This window comes from Meleagris gallopavo, chromosome 4 (assembly GCF_905368555.1).
Source record: "Meleagris gallopavo chromosome 4, MGAL_WU_HG_1.1, whole genome shotgun sequence".
NCBI classification, from domain to species: Eukaryota; Metazoa; Chordata; class Aves; order Galliformes; family Phasianidae; genus Meleagris; species Meleagris gallopavo.
The window spans coordinates 13,339,334-13,352,858 of record NC_139407.1 but is presented as its reverse complement, the minus strand read 5'-3'; the positions used below and the strand labels follow the sequence as shown (position 1 = coordinate 13,352,858).

The 13,525-nt window shown below is 43.7% G+C and overlaps 1 protein-coding gene across 4 annotated transcripts in view; it reads left to right on the top strand.

Annotated features, from left to right (window-relative positions):
• The window catches only part of GATB (glutamyl-tRNA amidotransferase subunit B), a 66,290-nt gene that overhangs the window by 33,933 nt on the left and 18,832 nt on the right, over window positions 1-13,525 (top strand). For 2 of the 4 annotated variants that reach the window (XR_014882844.1, XR_793179.3), the window contains exons 12-13: window positions 4,714-4,848; window positions 7,259-7,663. Coding sequence is in view for 1 of the 4 variants with exons in the window: in XM_003205442.5 (XP_003205490.1) it covers window positions 4,714-4,848; window positions 7,259-7,387 (264 nt within the window). In the remaining 3 variants the exon portion in view is untranslated. Of the gene's footprint in view, window positions 1-251; window positions 399-4,713; window positions 4,850-7,258; window positions 7,723-13,525 lie in introns of those variants that run through there. The other 2 variants (XR_014882845.1, XM_003205442.5) reach the window with 2 other exon arrangements.

Genomic DNA, 13,525 nt, shown 5'->3' with positions numbered 1-13,525 from the left:
TTAAGCTGAGCGTATCAGCTAGTATGTGCAAAGGATACTAGAGCCTATATTGTCAAGTATTGGTGTATGGAAAAGGATATCAATCACCTGATTGTAGTCACAAAAAGAAGTCTGATGTGGTGCACTCGGTGAATTTAACACGGAGACATCTGACCTTCCTTTTATCCTGGCTTCTTTGAGCAAGTGCTGCCATGAGTCTCCTAAGCAAGGACTGTCTGTAAAGCCAGTTTTCCCTCTATCATTTTGCTTAGGACAATCTGAAAAATCAGCACGTCACACATTGATCTCTAAAGTTACAAACTGCTTGTGCATATTAGGCAAAATCTGGAATTCTTTTGTGATAGGGAATAATTGCCATTCACCTCAAATTCTCTATGTGGGATTCATCGTCCTTTCAGGTAAGTTACTGTGTTCTGCATTCAAGTACATTAGATAACCTTTTTTCCTCAGGTGGCTGTAAGCAAAATTATCTTGCCTTGCCTGCTTTCAAGCTTTTACCTCTCTCAAATGCACAAAGCATGTTTCCACCTTTCCAGCTCAAGTTGATCGAGTCCGAGTGTAACTTCAAAACAGTACAGGCGTTAGTTCACTCTTTACATGATTATAAACCCAGAGTTGCAAATGTGGCTAAATGTGGCTCTTTTTCTTACTGGGGGACGCTTCCTGGTTTTGCGGGGTTTCTTTTGGAGGTGCTTGTGGACCTTGATTATGTTGGCCTTGTAGTTGGCCTGCTCCTTGGAATAGCCAGCTGCTTTTTATAGGCACCGTAAATACAGATTTAAGTGCCTGACTTCAGGCATGTGCATCTGGAAATTTTGGACTGGAAAAGTAAAAGCTTCGAAAAGGACCTAAAATATTAACAGGGAAATACACTGGGATGCAGAGCAGTTGTGTGCCTGCAGGGCAATGGGACACCCGTTAGTTTGGGGTCTGCATCTGAAAAAGGAGCTCAGAACTTCCTTCTTAACTCTGTTTCCTTCTGGAGGTAGAGAGGATAACAATGTCCCTCCATTGGAGTCCTTCCCTTGTAATAAAATAAGTGCCACCACTTATGACAGGTTATGAGATGTCAAGAATTTCAGAGATGCCTTTCTTGTTTAATTACAAACTCCTTGTGATGTGCATGTTGTCCTCTCTGTTCTGAAACTGGACACAGAGAAGTAACAGTGCTATTTGCCATCACTGAGTGATGCTGTCAAACTGCAGGAACCTTGCCACATTTAGAAAAGTATTTTGGTTGCCTGGATGTCAGAAGAATAACAAATGTTTATAACAATTCTCAGCAGTGGGCCGAGATGCTGGATGGCCTGAGGGCAGAAAGGGCTATATATACACAACGGCAGATGAAGTGCAGCACTTGGAGTGGAGGAGAACGAATTGCAGTGGTAGAGACAGATCCAACTAGAAGCGCCAGCAGGGTTGATGGGGTGAGCACACAGACATGCATACACATACGTGCTCGCAGCAGGAAGCTGTTAGAAGTTTTAATTTGTTAAGAGGAGTGTGTTCAGTCTCTGCTGTATAAGGCATTAAAACACAGATAAAAGCTGCGAGTGCTGATTATAGACACAGAACATTGTATGGTAGGATGCATATGCCAAGGAAAGGGCACAGTGTGCTTACATAATTACCACTTGGGTAATTACAGAGCTCACGCCCAACTTGCCATCAAATATAGCATCCTACCCCAGAGGCCTCCAAAGCAGTTTCATGCTGGCATGCCTGTACAAAGGGGAGCAGCCTCCAGCTCTGCTGGTGTGCAGGGAGCATGTCCTGCATTGGGGAGGCCTGCACAGGCACACACTATGCATGGCCTTACCCTAGAGGCACCATTTGGATGTCAACAGTGGAACGCAACTCTACTACACTGAAACCGGTCTGACGGGAGTATGGCCGAGGCAGGATCTCACTCCTCACCAGAAGAGCTGGCAGTATGCACATCTGTGGCAGAAGGGACCTGCTTTTCAGCGAGGGCACTGTGGGAGGGAGGTGGTTCTCAGGTCAGGAAAGAAGAACCTGGCTTCAGCTGTTGAGAGCTGTGCTGCAGCAACTCTATGGAAACACCACATTGTATGTTCACCAGGCGTCTGTAGCAGCGTGTGGAGAAGAGCAGGCCCCTTTTGTTGTTTGCTTGTGCAGCTTCATAGGTCACCCAAAATAAGAATAACTTCAACGGACCCACTTGGCACCCCTACTTCGAAGTAGGTAGCAGGAAAATGAGTACGGTACACAAACCTAAACAGAAGCATCTGCTTTGATTATTATGGTCGTACCATCTGGAGCAGTGAGCCCAGCCTGCCCCTCACTTTTGTCAGAGGCTGAGGGACAACTGCCAGACATCAAGGCTTTCCATCAGGGCAAAGGAGAGCAGCCCACAGGACAAGCTCAAACGGTGCTGCCTGCTGCTTCCCTCCTCCTCTGGCAGCGCATCACTGTGGGTAGGCTTTCCAGTTGGAGCCGTTCACAGGCAGAACAGTCAGCTGGCATGATCACCAGCTGCAAAATGTTTGATATGATGCCCGTGGCTGCCAGACGTGCAAGTCCTGATTAATTCATCTTGACCAGTGGTTTGCTGCTATGCCTGTTAGGTGGGGAGAGCAGAACATCATTAAAATCTAATCACGCTCAGCCAAGAGTCAATAGTAGAAACTACTGAGATTTCAGTGATGGAAATGAGGCCTGAGATTCTCATTTTGGCTCTGGAGACTTCATAATTTGATCCCACTGTTCTGACGCAGACAGTTTGTGTAAATGAGCTGAAATCATTTTTTAAACTGCTTTCTTTAAATTTCTACTCCTTGCCAAGTAGCAAAGCACATTTTTAAAAATGCATTTTTGACAGGACTTGGGCACATCTCTTTCTGCTTTTTTACATACCTGTAAACAAGTAAGGGCCTTGATAACGATACTGCTCTGCTGGCTAAGTGGATAAGCTCGTTACCAAATTGAGAAATACATACAATGTAGATGTCACAGGGAAAATCTGCTGCCTTGAAGGTTTGTAACGGGCAAGCTTTTCTCAGTGCCAGGAGATGTTTGGCACAGAAGTGGCAGGGAATCAGAGATGGATCTCGAAATGTCAGCTGTCCAGCAGCCTGATGTAAGAGTCGCTGCTGGGTAACTCCACCATGGTTGGCTGCTCAGATTTTGTTGCAAATTTTCCCCTCCTGTAGCCTACAGTGTCTTGCTTGCATGCATACCAGTCTTTAAAATCACATCTGCCTTTTTCCAGGACAGTGATATGGCTTCTTTGTTGCCCAGTCTCTGATTTGTGCAGCTCTTCAGACTCTCCAGGGTGTTCTGCTGTGGGCTGTGCTGTGCAGAGAGGCCAGAGCTCCCTTTGAAGGGAGATGCGCTGTCCCAGTGCCTCGGGGACAGAAAGCTTTCTGCCAAGGCCCTGGGGAAGCAGGAGCAGCTGGGGCTGCCTGTGGAATGAGGCGTGGAGTGCAGCAAAAAGATACTGCAAAGAGCTGCAGGCAGGTTGAGTCTCCGCTGGATGTGTTTGTTTCTAGGGGTGTTTCAGGTAGTGTGGGCACGATGATCTTTAAGTACGGTACAGGAAGAGAGATCTTGCAGAGGACGTAGTATATAGCATTGATTTTTTTTGTAGGTAAAAGCAGTTCAGAGCTTTGCTTATGGTGGTTATAACTCTGCTTATCAGTAATTTAATATTTTGATCTGCGCTTAACCCTCTTAAAAGGCAAAAAGAAGATGCAGCTTCTGTGAGAGTTGTGTATCGTTACCCTCTCTCTGGATCTTAGCTCTGCCTTAGAGTACAGCTGCCATACAAATATCTGCTTGCAGGAATTGTGTCAATGCATGGTTCTTATGTACATGTTGTGGCTACAGAACTGTTTAACTGAGGGTTTTCTTAGCACAGAATATTCCTATGCTAAAGAACATTGCTGGCATACTTAAAGCACCATCCCACATGTGCCATTTTCCCTAAGTTGTCTCACTACTTTGTTAATTAACACGCAGTTTGAGTGCCTCTTTTCTTCACCCCTTCCCAGCCTCTTCTCCATCCTACATTGAGTATTTAATGCTGAAATGGTGACAGGGCACTATTTCCAAACTGGTACACAGCGGTGGCCCAAACATACAATTATATCTTCAGTGCAGAATGAAGCGTAAGCAACTGTTTTAATAACGGTTTTCTTCATCTCCTCCCACAGGTCTGAAATAACAGCAAAGGAAATAAGAGCAAAAGAAAATCACTGCCCAAGGAAACTTTTTTTATATATGTTCTCTTTTCTCAATTTTATTCCAGGGTAACAGCCCAGATACAGCATAGGAACACACACTGACATTATCAAGTAATTACTCCCGAGGCTTAGGGTCACCCAGCATTCCTTTTCTGGGAGATGATGCATATCTGGGTAGGGAGCTGCTGCAGAGATTCTGCTTGCAACTATTTTTCTTTGCTTTGTCATATGTATCCTCATGACAGTTAGCTGATGAGGACTGGTAATGAGTTTCCTGGGACTGGACTTGGTACTGCTATCAACTAATGGTCAGTTTCCGGGCAGAGACAACACTCATGGAAATGCATTCTCTTACTGCTCTCAGGCAATGCATACTGTGAGAAGAGCACTGTTGCTTTTGCTGTTACTAAAATCTGACTTCTTATATCTGCAGCTAAAATAGTGCAAATAAATAACATCAGTATGTAAGTGTATCAGTATGACTTTTGTTGCTCGCTGTGGTTTTCAGGTGTTTGAGGAATTGTGGAAGGGAGAAGGGAAGACTCCTCTTGAAATCGTTAAAGAAAAGCAGCTTGAACTGATACAGGATCAAGAAGAGCTTGAACAGATCTGCCAGGCGGTGATTGATGAACGAGAAAAGGAGGTGATTATGGTGGTGCTGAGAAGCTGGCACACTCTTTTACTCTCTGGCACTAAAAAGGGGGGTTTAAATGGCCTTTTTTTCTCTTTTGATTGGTATTTGAGCTCTAAAGCCAGTTAGGAGCATTAAAGCTGACGTGCAGCTACCATCAGGTCTTTTCTTCTCCTTTCTTATTTTACTAAGTGTTTTTTTGGAAATTGAAGCTTACACAAAATGATCTGCAGAAGAAATTACCAGTCTGGCTAATGTGCTAAGTCATTGTTAGAAACCATAAAAATGTAATAGAAGAAAGCAGAGCTGTAGGGCTCTTTCTTCACCTGTGCAGTATACTGCCCTTAACTTGACCTGGCCACTTGGCCACCTGTCATTTTTTTTTGTCATCTCCTCTGATATTAGTGCACCACTGCTACATTGTTCTGAACACTGAGGCTATCTGCCAGCAAGGCATATAACAGTAATGGAGTCAGAGACTAATGAGAGGTGGTGAGGCCAAAATTCTCCTCCTCTTTTTATCCTGTCCCCCTCCTTCACAGCCAAATTTTGTTCACTTTCCTGCCCGGCTGTGTCTGTGGGGTGAGAGGAAACAGGCCCATGTGGCAACAGCACTGGAGGCTTGGGGACTGGGAGTGCTGCCCTCTGCTCTCCCGTGCTGCAGTTGCAGGTGTAAGGACAGGGTTTCAACTCTTCCCCATCCCCTCAGAAGGATGCAGCAGCCTGCGTGGCTCATCCATCTAATGAGCTCTGAGCCAGGAAAAGGGGGAAAAGCTTGTTGATTGTGAAGGGGAGGAGTGGGAAGAAATCCTGACAGAGCCTAACATCTGTTTTATATAAAAAATGAGAATGAAAACAAGTGCTTGTATGTTCTCTGGAGTGAAAATGTAAAAGCAGAATTGAATAGCTTACTTCTAATATAAGCATTGTCTAGATACATTTGCCATTTGGAAAAAAAAAACACTGACAGCTTCTGAGAACAATACCACCCACCCCAGTTCTCATTGGGGGATGCTAACAGCACTGCAAGAGTTTTTGATAAAGAAAATGAGCTTGCAGTAGGTCGGCGTGACCTCCATCAGACTGACTCATTTGCAGAGCCTGATAAAAGTGCTTCTGTATTTTCAGACTACTGTGGAAGCGCAGGCGTAGTTAGAGAAAGAACATCAGAACTGATTGGGAAGTGCAGAAGCTGAAGGTCCATAACTACGCTCCCATTTCAATAATAATGCCTTGTCTGAGAATGTAATTCCTCTCTGCTTTTCGCTGTTTTAGTCAAGCCAAATGCAGTAGAGTGGCTTCGCTTTACTCCTTTTTCCAGGTGATCTTTCACTAAGGCAAAAGCTGCCTGGAAGGGCTATAATTCACTGCTTCGAATTGCTGTAAGAACTTGTATTACAAAATAGAGTTAGCCGAGTACTTGCCAGGAAAAAAAATAGGGCTTGCTTTTGCTAGGAACTTTCTTTAAAATGGACAAAATTCCAAACGGATGAGCAGTTAATGAAAATGCAGTATCTTGGCTGTACCGTACTCTGCCCCACGTAAGGGATTTCTGTCACATAAGGAGTAACGAGTCCTTTCCATATTGTGACTTTACAGAGATTTTAGACTGCCCATAATTCAGATACCCTAATGAGCAGCAGTATTTGCATTTGCGCTTGAAATTGTCACAGTTGGTGGTTCATATGTTAGCAGTCCTTCCCTTAGTATCTGTAAATATGACATCCTATTTAATTGAAGCTATCATGTTTTGCCCAGTAATTCTGACAATGCCGAGAATGCCTTCCCTGCTGCACAAACTGTAAGAGGACATAGAGTTTCAGTAGTAGCATCTCCTCTAGAAATGCCTGACAGTAGATTTTTCAGTTCTTTTCTTTTTCTTTGCCTAGCCTTTATATATGGATATTTTGTAGGTAACTGTGTGTTAAACAGTAGCTCTCTGATAGGAGGCCATATTTATCATCAGTGGATTAACTGCTTTGTTGCAAAGGATCCTTTGCTTCAAGGAAATAACCTCTGTTATTCAAACATCTAACTCTGCTCTTGAAGGACTTCAGAAATAATTTAAAATTGATCACGATTCAATGAAAATAATATATAAAAACTGAACAGTATATTGAGGAAAGAGCTCTTATTGGCAACAAGAAGTCTATCCTGTTTTCCTGCTCTCTCCCAGGAAGTCACTGTCTGAGCTGCTTCTGTTCAAAACCAGAAGTGTTCACTGACTTTTTAATAAAGGCAGATCTTCATTAGCTGTAGGGCCTTGCAGTTGTTGAGCACTTATTGCAAAGCTGAAGGAAGCTTATATAATAACACCTTAACTCCTAAGTGCAATATTCAACTGCAGTGGCCTTAAAGGACAAAAATATTCATACCTTGGCCAGGAATGACTGAGCATGTTGTTTTCCTGTTCTTTTTCAAGGTTATGGCGATAAAAGGAGGAAATGAAAAAGTTATCAATAAATTAATTGGACTGGTTCGGAAAGCTACACGAGGCCGAGCCAACCCTCTTCTGGTGAAGCAAATACTAGAGAAGAAGCTGTCAGAGTAGCCATAAGAGAAACTCGTCCAGCTGTCTACAGAAGACGTGCTTCGTTCTGTCTGGTTTGCTGCTAATGAACTTTGGTGCCTCCTTGTCTGTCAGGATTGTTTTTCCCAGATTGGTTATGCTTCAAGGAGCATCATGTTCTTGCCTTTCCCAGCTGCATCAGCCAAAGGTGGATGAGCAAAGGACCACCTTAACAGAAGCTGGCAGTCATTTTACATTTCCTTCACTTCAGTGCAGCATTCTGAAGTGTCATAGCCGAACAAGTTCCCAGGAAAATCTGTGAGTATACAGAACTAAGTTGCATTGGTTAGTTTCGTAATAAAGCAAGTGTGAATTTAGCTCTTACAGCTTCCTCTTTGTCAGAAGGGAAATTCACAGATCTGGAATGCAGCAGTCCAGTGGTATATACTAAAACTCATTGTTAATTAGAGTGAGTACAGTTGTAGCTAAGATCAAAACACCTAGCAGTAATTAAGAACAGCCACATGTACCTCCGTGTCTAGCAGAAGGGAGAAAAAAACGCTAGTCCTCATTCTCGGTGTCTGAGGTAGGGGAAGGGACAAAAGCAATAGATGTAAATGCCAGCAGTAGACATTAAGTGGCTGTGTATAATTAATGTCAGATTCTTTGCTTGCCTTTTCTCTGTATGTGTCCAAACATCTGCTTTGGCTACTCAGTGCTGTTTCAGTCCTGAACAATTCATAACTTAGGTTTACCTGAGCCTAGGGCTTTCTGCTGTCACTTGGAACCATATCCACTCAGTGGAAGTTATTCAGATAGCTTATTGAGAACTGAGCAGGATTCAGCCTGGATCCAGGATGTGCTCCACTTGTTACTCCTAAGGAGGGTTTTACGCCTTGTTCTGGTTTATAACTTCCATTTTGCAACCCATAGCTTTAAGCGCTCTCTGAAATCAAAGCTCCTGGAGTTAAGTTCCCAGTCCCACCTCACCAGCATGTTTAAATCCTTCAGCTGATCAAACTATTAACAGGAGTCCCAACTGGAGGCATCCATTCAAATTTAGAACTAGTAGGAAAAGAAATCCCATTTACCAGCAGGAGTTTCTTAAATCTCCTTTGCAGGCTGCTAAATGGTACGTTTTAAAGACCACTTTTATGTCAGGCCTCAGTGTTGCTTCTTCAGAATGGTTCGTGAGGATGTGCCTGCCTGGCGCACGCTGCCAAAAGAGTGCAGCAGGTTCAGCTCTGGGATTTTTGTCATCTTCTGCAGAAGTGACATTTGCAGCACCTAGTTCAGGCTAGGTTAATGGCAGTTAATTCTTACAAGTGCTAACATGTCTCAAAGAGGATATTTCTCTACAAACTGGCTCATAGTTCAACTTGGAACTCTAAATTAGAAGACAAGCAAAACGATGCTTTTCAAACACATGTAATGGATAAATGTATATCCACAATTCAATAAAAATAACTATACAGTTAAAGTGATGAGGCTGTCAAAAAGAAGTAACATACTTGCGATCCAAATTCCTGACCCTTAAAACAGCAGAAAGCCAGAGTGTTCTTGTAGCCTGACATTTGCACAAAAACTTTTACTGTCAGTTTCCATAGATAGAGAAAATAGTGCTTTTTCCTCATACCCAGTGGTGTAAGTTTTCAGTCAATAGAAGGTTGACTGTATAGTCAATAGACTATACAGCAAACTTTAAATTTTATATCTGGAATTCTGTTCAACTGCTGCCATGGCAGGAAGAAACCAGAAGGCACAGGAGGTTCTGCATGAAACCTCAAATCCTAATTTAGAGGTACTCCTGGGTTTAGAAATACACAGTTGTTTCCAGAAGGTGGTCCTCCAAGGTTAATGCTTTCTGTTGCACAGCTTGATGCTGCTGTGCCAAGCTTATCCATTAGAACAGTGGCTGCCCCTTCAAAAATAAATAAATAGATAAAGGAAAATCCCAACGTGGTATTTGGAACAGTAATAATTAAGCTGTCTGTAAGAGAGGGAAGGATCTCCCCTAGTGTAGCATGGCCAGTACTAGTATATGTCTTTCTTCAATGCCTCCTGCTTCTTAGCCACTCCTTACCTAAATAAATACACTTTGCTAATATAGTACAAAATCTGTTAAAAATCATGAGCCAAGTTCTATACGAGTATAGCATTGGATTTACTATAAATCTCAATCTGTTTTCAAATGGATAACATGGAAGATAAATCATTGTAATATTCTTCTCCTTCAAGGGAAGGTAAAGATCAGCCATTGTCTATAAACTTTGAACTATATTAAAAACCAGTCACTTGTTGAATTTTGAAGCAAGTCTTTTGCAGACGCACAAAATGTAAATTTCTTTCTGATGCAAAATAGTGTTTTGAGTCAAAGGAGTTGAAGATGGTTAATCTTTTTAACATTTGTGGAGGTACCGGCTATGGAGGTAAAAGTGGTTTTGGTTGATGGCAATAGAACGTAGAGATGAGAAAGGGCAGCGTGGCTGGTTTGCTTGATTCTGACTCTCACAGCATCAGCCCTGTTACACAACCCCGACTGAATGAATACAATCAAGACATGAGCCTTCGCTGCTGGCCAAGGGCCTGAAACACCAGCCCAGATACCACAGCCACCACCGTTCTGTGTCCTACATGGAGCTTAAGGTAAATCCTAAACAAACACTCCACAAATAAATGCTATACAACAGCCTTGGCTTAGCTTCGTGTAGCAGTAATCTGCAGAACATGTTAAAAGACAGAAGCAGCTTCTTAGAATTTAGTATCTGCTACTGTAAAGACAAATATCAAAAAACCACCGACCTCCAAAACCACAGAACAGGTGGGTCCAGCAAGATCAGATGGGGCGTCTGACCACAAACCATTCAGTATCAGAAGATTTTGCTGACCCACAGGTTGCTTTAGCATGCTTGTATCAAGGCTTGGAACTTGAGAATTAAGATGGAGGCTTTGACCCTAGCTGGTAAATCTTATTTAGTTACAGCAGTTCTCCCCTAGCTTCTGACTGGAGATGCCATCTGTGCAATAGCCATCAGGCAGGGTGAATTAAGGACAGTTTTGTGCAGATTTTCAGCAGTAGCCGTTCACAACCAGAGGGCCAAGGAAAGCGCTCACAAATTAATAGCTGACACCAGACACTGCCATGACAATCTCATCGCATCGTTGATGGAAGTCCTTTGGGAGGTCACCCCTGAGGCAGAGAGATGATACTTGCTGTCCTGTACAGCTGAGGTATCCCTTACCCAAGGTTGCAGAAGAGGACGAGAAAGTTGACAAAAAAGATGCTGGCAATACTGAAGTAGTGAAAAAAGAATTCCTAGCACTCAGCCTTGGCTGCAGAGTTTAATTTTAACAGCGATAAAAATAGAAGCATATGATAGGAACCTTAACTACAAATTTACAGCTCAAGTATTCACGCTGCAATTTTGCTGCAGCCCCTTTCCACTCTGCCTGTGGCATGGTGTCAGCTACTGCAGTGTTCTCCTTTCTGCTCTGAGCACCCCCCTACTTACAAATTTCACAATTGCTGACCTCAGTGCAGCACCTTCTCAGCAGTTTATGACCTTGACAGTAAGAGTGGCTTTTTTTTTTTCTTAAACAAGTTCAGTTTTCCATCCACTGTCTAAAACTGCTCAAGAGAAAAGACAGAACCACAGGCTGGGCTTTTCTGCCTTCTCTTCCTGCATCTTCCTTGCACCCCTGTTTACAAATACTCTACAGTTCATTATGCTCTGCTTTGCCAAAGCATGCAAAGCCAACTTCCAGCAGACAGGAGGTCAAGACTGATCCTTCCAAGCACACAGAAGCTCACCTGCATTGGGTTGAGTGTTCAATGAAAGCCTCCCCTGCCCTGCAAGAAAGTGCAGATTTTCACATAATAGAGATACAAAGAGAGAAATCTATTACTAAGCAGTAGGAGGAAGGCAAAAAAATCCTAACTCCTAAGTTGTCAGGGCCTGTAATTTGCTGCTCCCTTTTCTGCAATGGCAAATTTACACTCCATCCAGAAGTGCCTCTGGGCTAAGCATGACCAGTAATCAGGGACTGCTGTGGCATTAACAGAAAACTGCCAGCAGTGCTCCCTCTTTTCTGGCTGTACCCCAGCACGTGGCCCATATCAGGCCCTACAGCCTAAATTTTAAACACAACAAAACAAACCTTCAACAGGAGCAGGAGTGCTCGGCTGCTGCCATGAGACAACATTGACTGGCCTTAGAGGAGCTTACAAAACTGTTACTGTTCCGGGGCTTTAAGCCTGACAGCGGTCAGAGCTGCACTCGGACACCGAGCAACACCAAGAGAGATGAGAGTCCTGGGCTCAGGCTGCAGCCACAAGCACCAAGACCGTGAGCCCTCTCTCTCTCCTTGGAGCACAGGCACCTATCTTGCCTGAGCATTGGCCAAGCTGCTGCTGCAGTGCTGAGCTGTGTGCAGCTTCGTTGTCCTGGATTTAACTTATTATTTTTTTGGTCTAAATCCAAGCTATTTTTAAAGGAGACTGTAATAAAGTGCAGCTGCTGTGGATTGGCTTCTTCAGAAATGTGAGTTTGCAGGTATTTAGCCCACAATACATAATTGTATGCAGGCACCCTGCTGACGCGCCAGAGAAAGTTACTTGGTTGAGAAATGCAGCCTTTGCACAAAAGTTCCATCAGGGCTTCTAGCCCAGAGCCTTCAGTCTTAATTTAATCCAGCTGCCACACAAAGCCATTATAATCAATGAACAAAATAAGATTTGCACAGTCAGCAACAACCACCACTTTAAGTACTACGTGTTTAAGAATACAAGTAATGCCTCCTATTCATAAATAAGAGGCTTCCAGCTGAGCATGTAACAAATGAAGTAGACTGACGCAGGGCCACAACATGTTCAGCAAAGCTGAGGCCCCTGAAAAAATTAAGCACGTTTGCTCGGAGCTGGGCCTTCACGGATCACCAAGTCGCCAAACAGTGCTGCGTTCTGCGGCTGCCTTCGCTCCGACAGCCGCCACCTCTGTCCTGTATTATCCAAACACCTCCTTATGCAAATCTGACGCTAACAAGGATCAGGTTTTTTCTGTTCTTGGCACAGTTCTGGTCCAGAACTCTATAGGGCAATGCTATCCAACTGGACGGTTTCCATAGGAGACTGTCATATTCATTTTCTCAAGTTTGCTCTGAGCCTCTCCGTTTTGGCCCTGTTAAATCAGGATAACACAAATGTAAATTTTCACTGTGATTCACACAGATGTGTGTGCCCCCTGCTGACCTGTGGTGTTTTTTCCTCAATTTTCTCATTTCTGTAAGCAGCCAGAGGATCAGGAGCCCTCTGTTTCTGCTGCTGATGTTCAGAAGGTACACAAAAAATGATGCTACACTTACCTCAGTCAGCTCTAGATGCAGCAGCAGCATTACTGCACTGGGCTGAAGGTATCAGAGTCAAAAGAAAAGGAAAAGGAAAATCCTGGTATTCCATCCACAAATGCAGATGCAGTTTAAATGTTACCAATAGGAGCTGTCACAAAAACTGCAGGCATGACATAGCAATTTCAGTAAATACAGCACAGTAATATGCTTATTAAATCAAGCTGCCCTCAAACCAGAGCTGTGGCTGCAAATTCAAATGATACAATGACATAATTTAACCGCACCAAATCACACAGCTCCCATCCTTTTCTTCCCAATCCAGAGCTTTTAGAGCCTCTTAGAGGAGCTAAAAACCTTTCTGAAGCATAAAACCTCGTGCGAGGCATAAGCACAGCACTCAAAACGGTAGCAAGCTCTTGTGCACCATGCTAGACACTCTGCTTCTCTTGATAAATAAGTCTTAACCTTCTGCACCTAAATCCTTGGACTGGAGGTGACGCAACAAGTCTGTGTGCAAGTCTTTTCTCTGAAGTAGGAGTCTACGTAGCTCTCAGGCACTGTGCCTGGGCCTAAGAGCATCCAGAACAATGCTGGTGGCAGGGATGCTGCTTGTTCCAGGCAAGGCCGCTGCCAATCCCCAGAGACGACCCCAACAGCTGGGTGTTTTCTCCCACTCTGGGAAATTCACCAACCTTAATAAAAGCATCAGATCAAGTCTGAAAGGCAAATGCACAAAGCAGTTACAGCAGCACATCAGTGAACTTAACATTCTTGCAAAGTGACAAACCTCAGCAAGAAAGGCAATAATGAGCCAGGCACACCAGAGGAACGTCT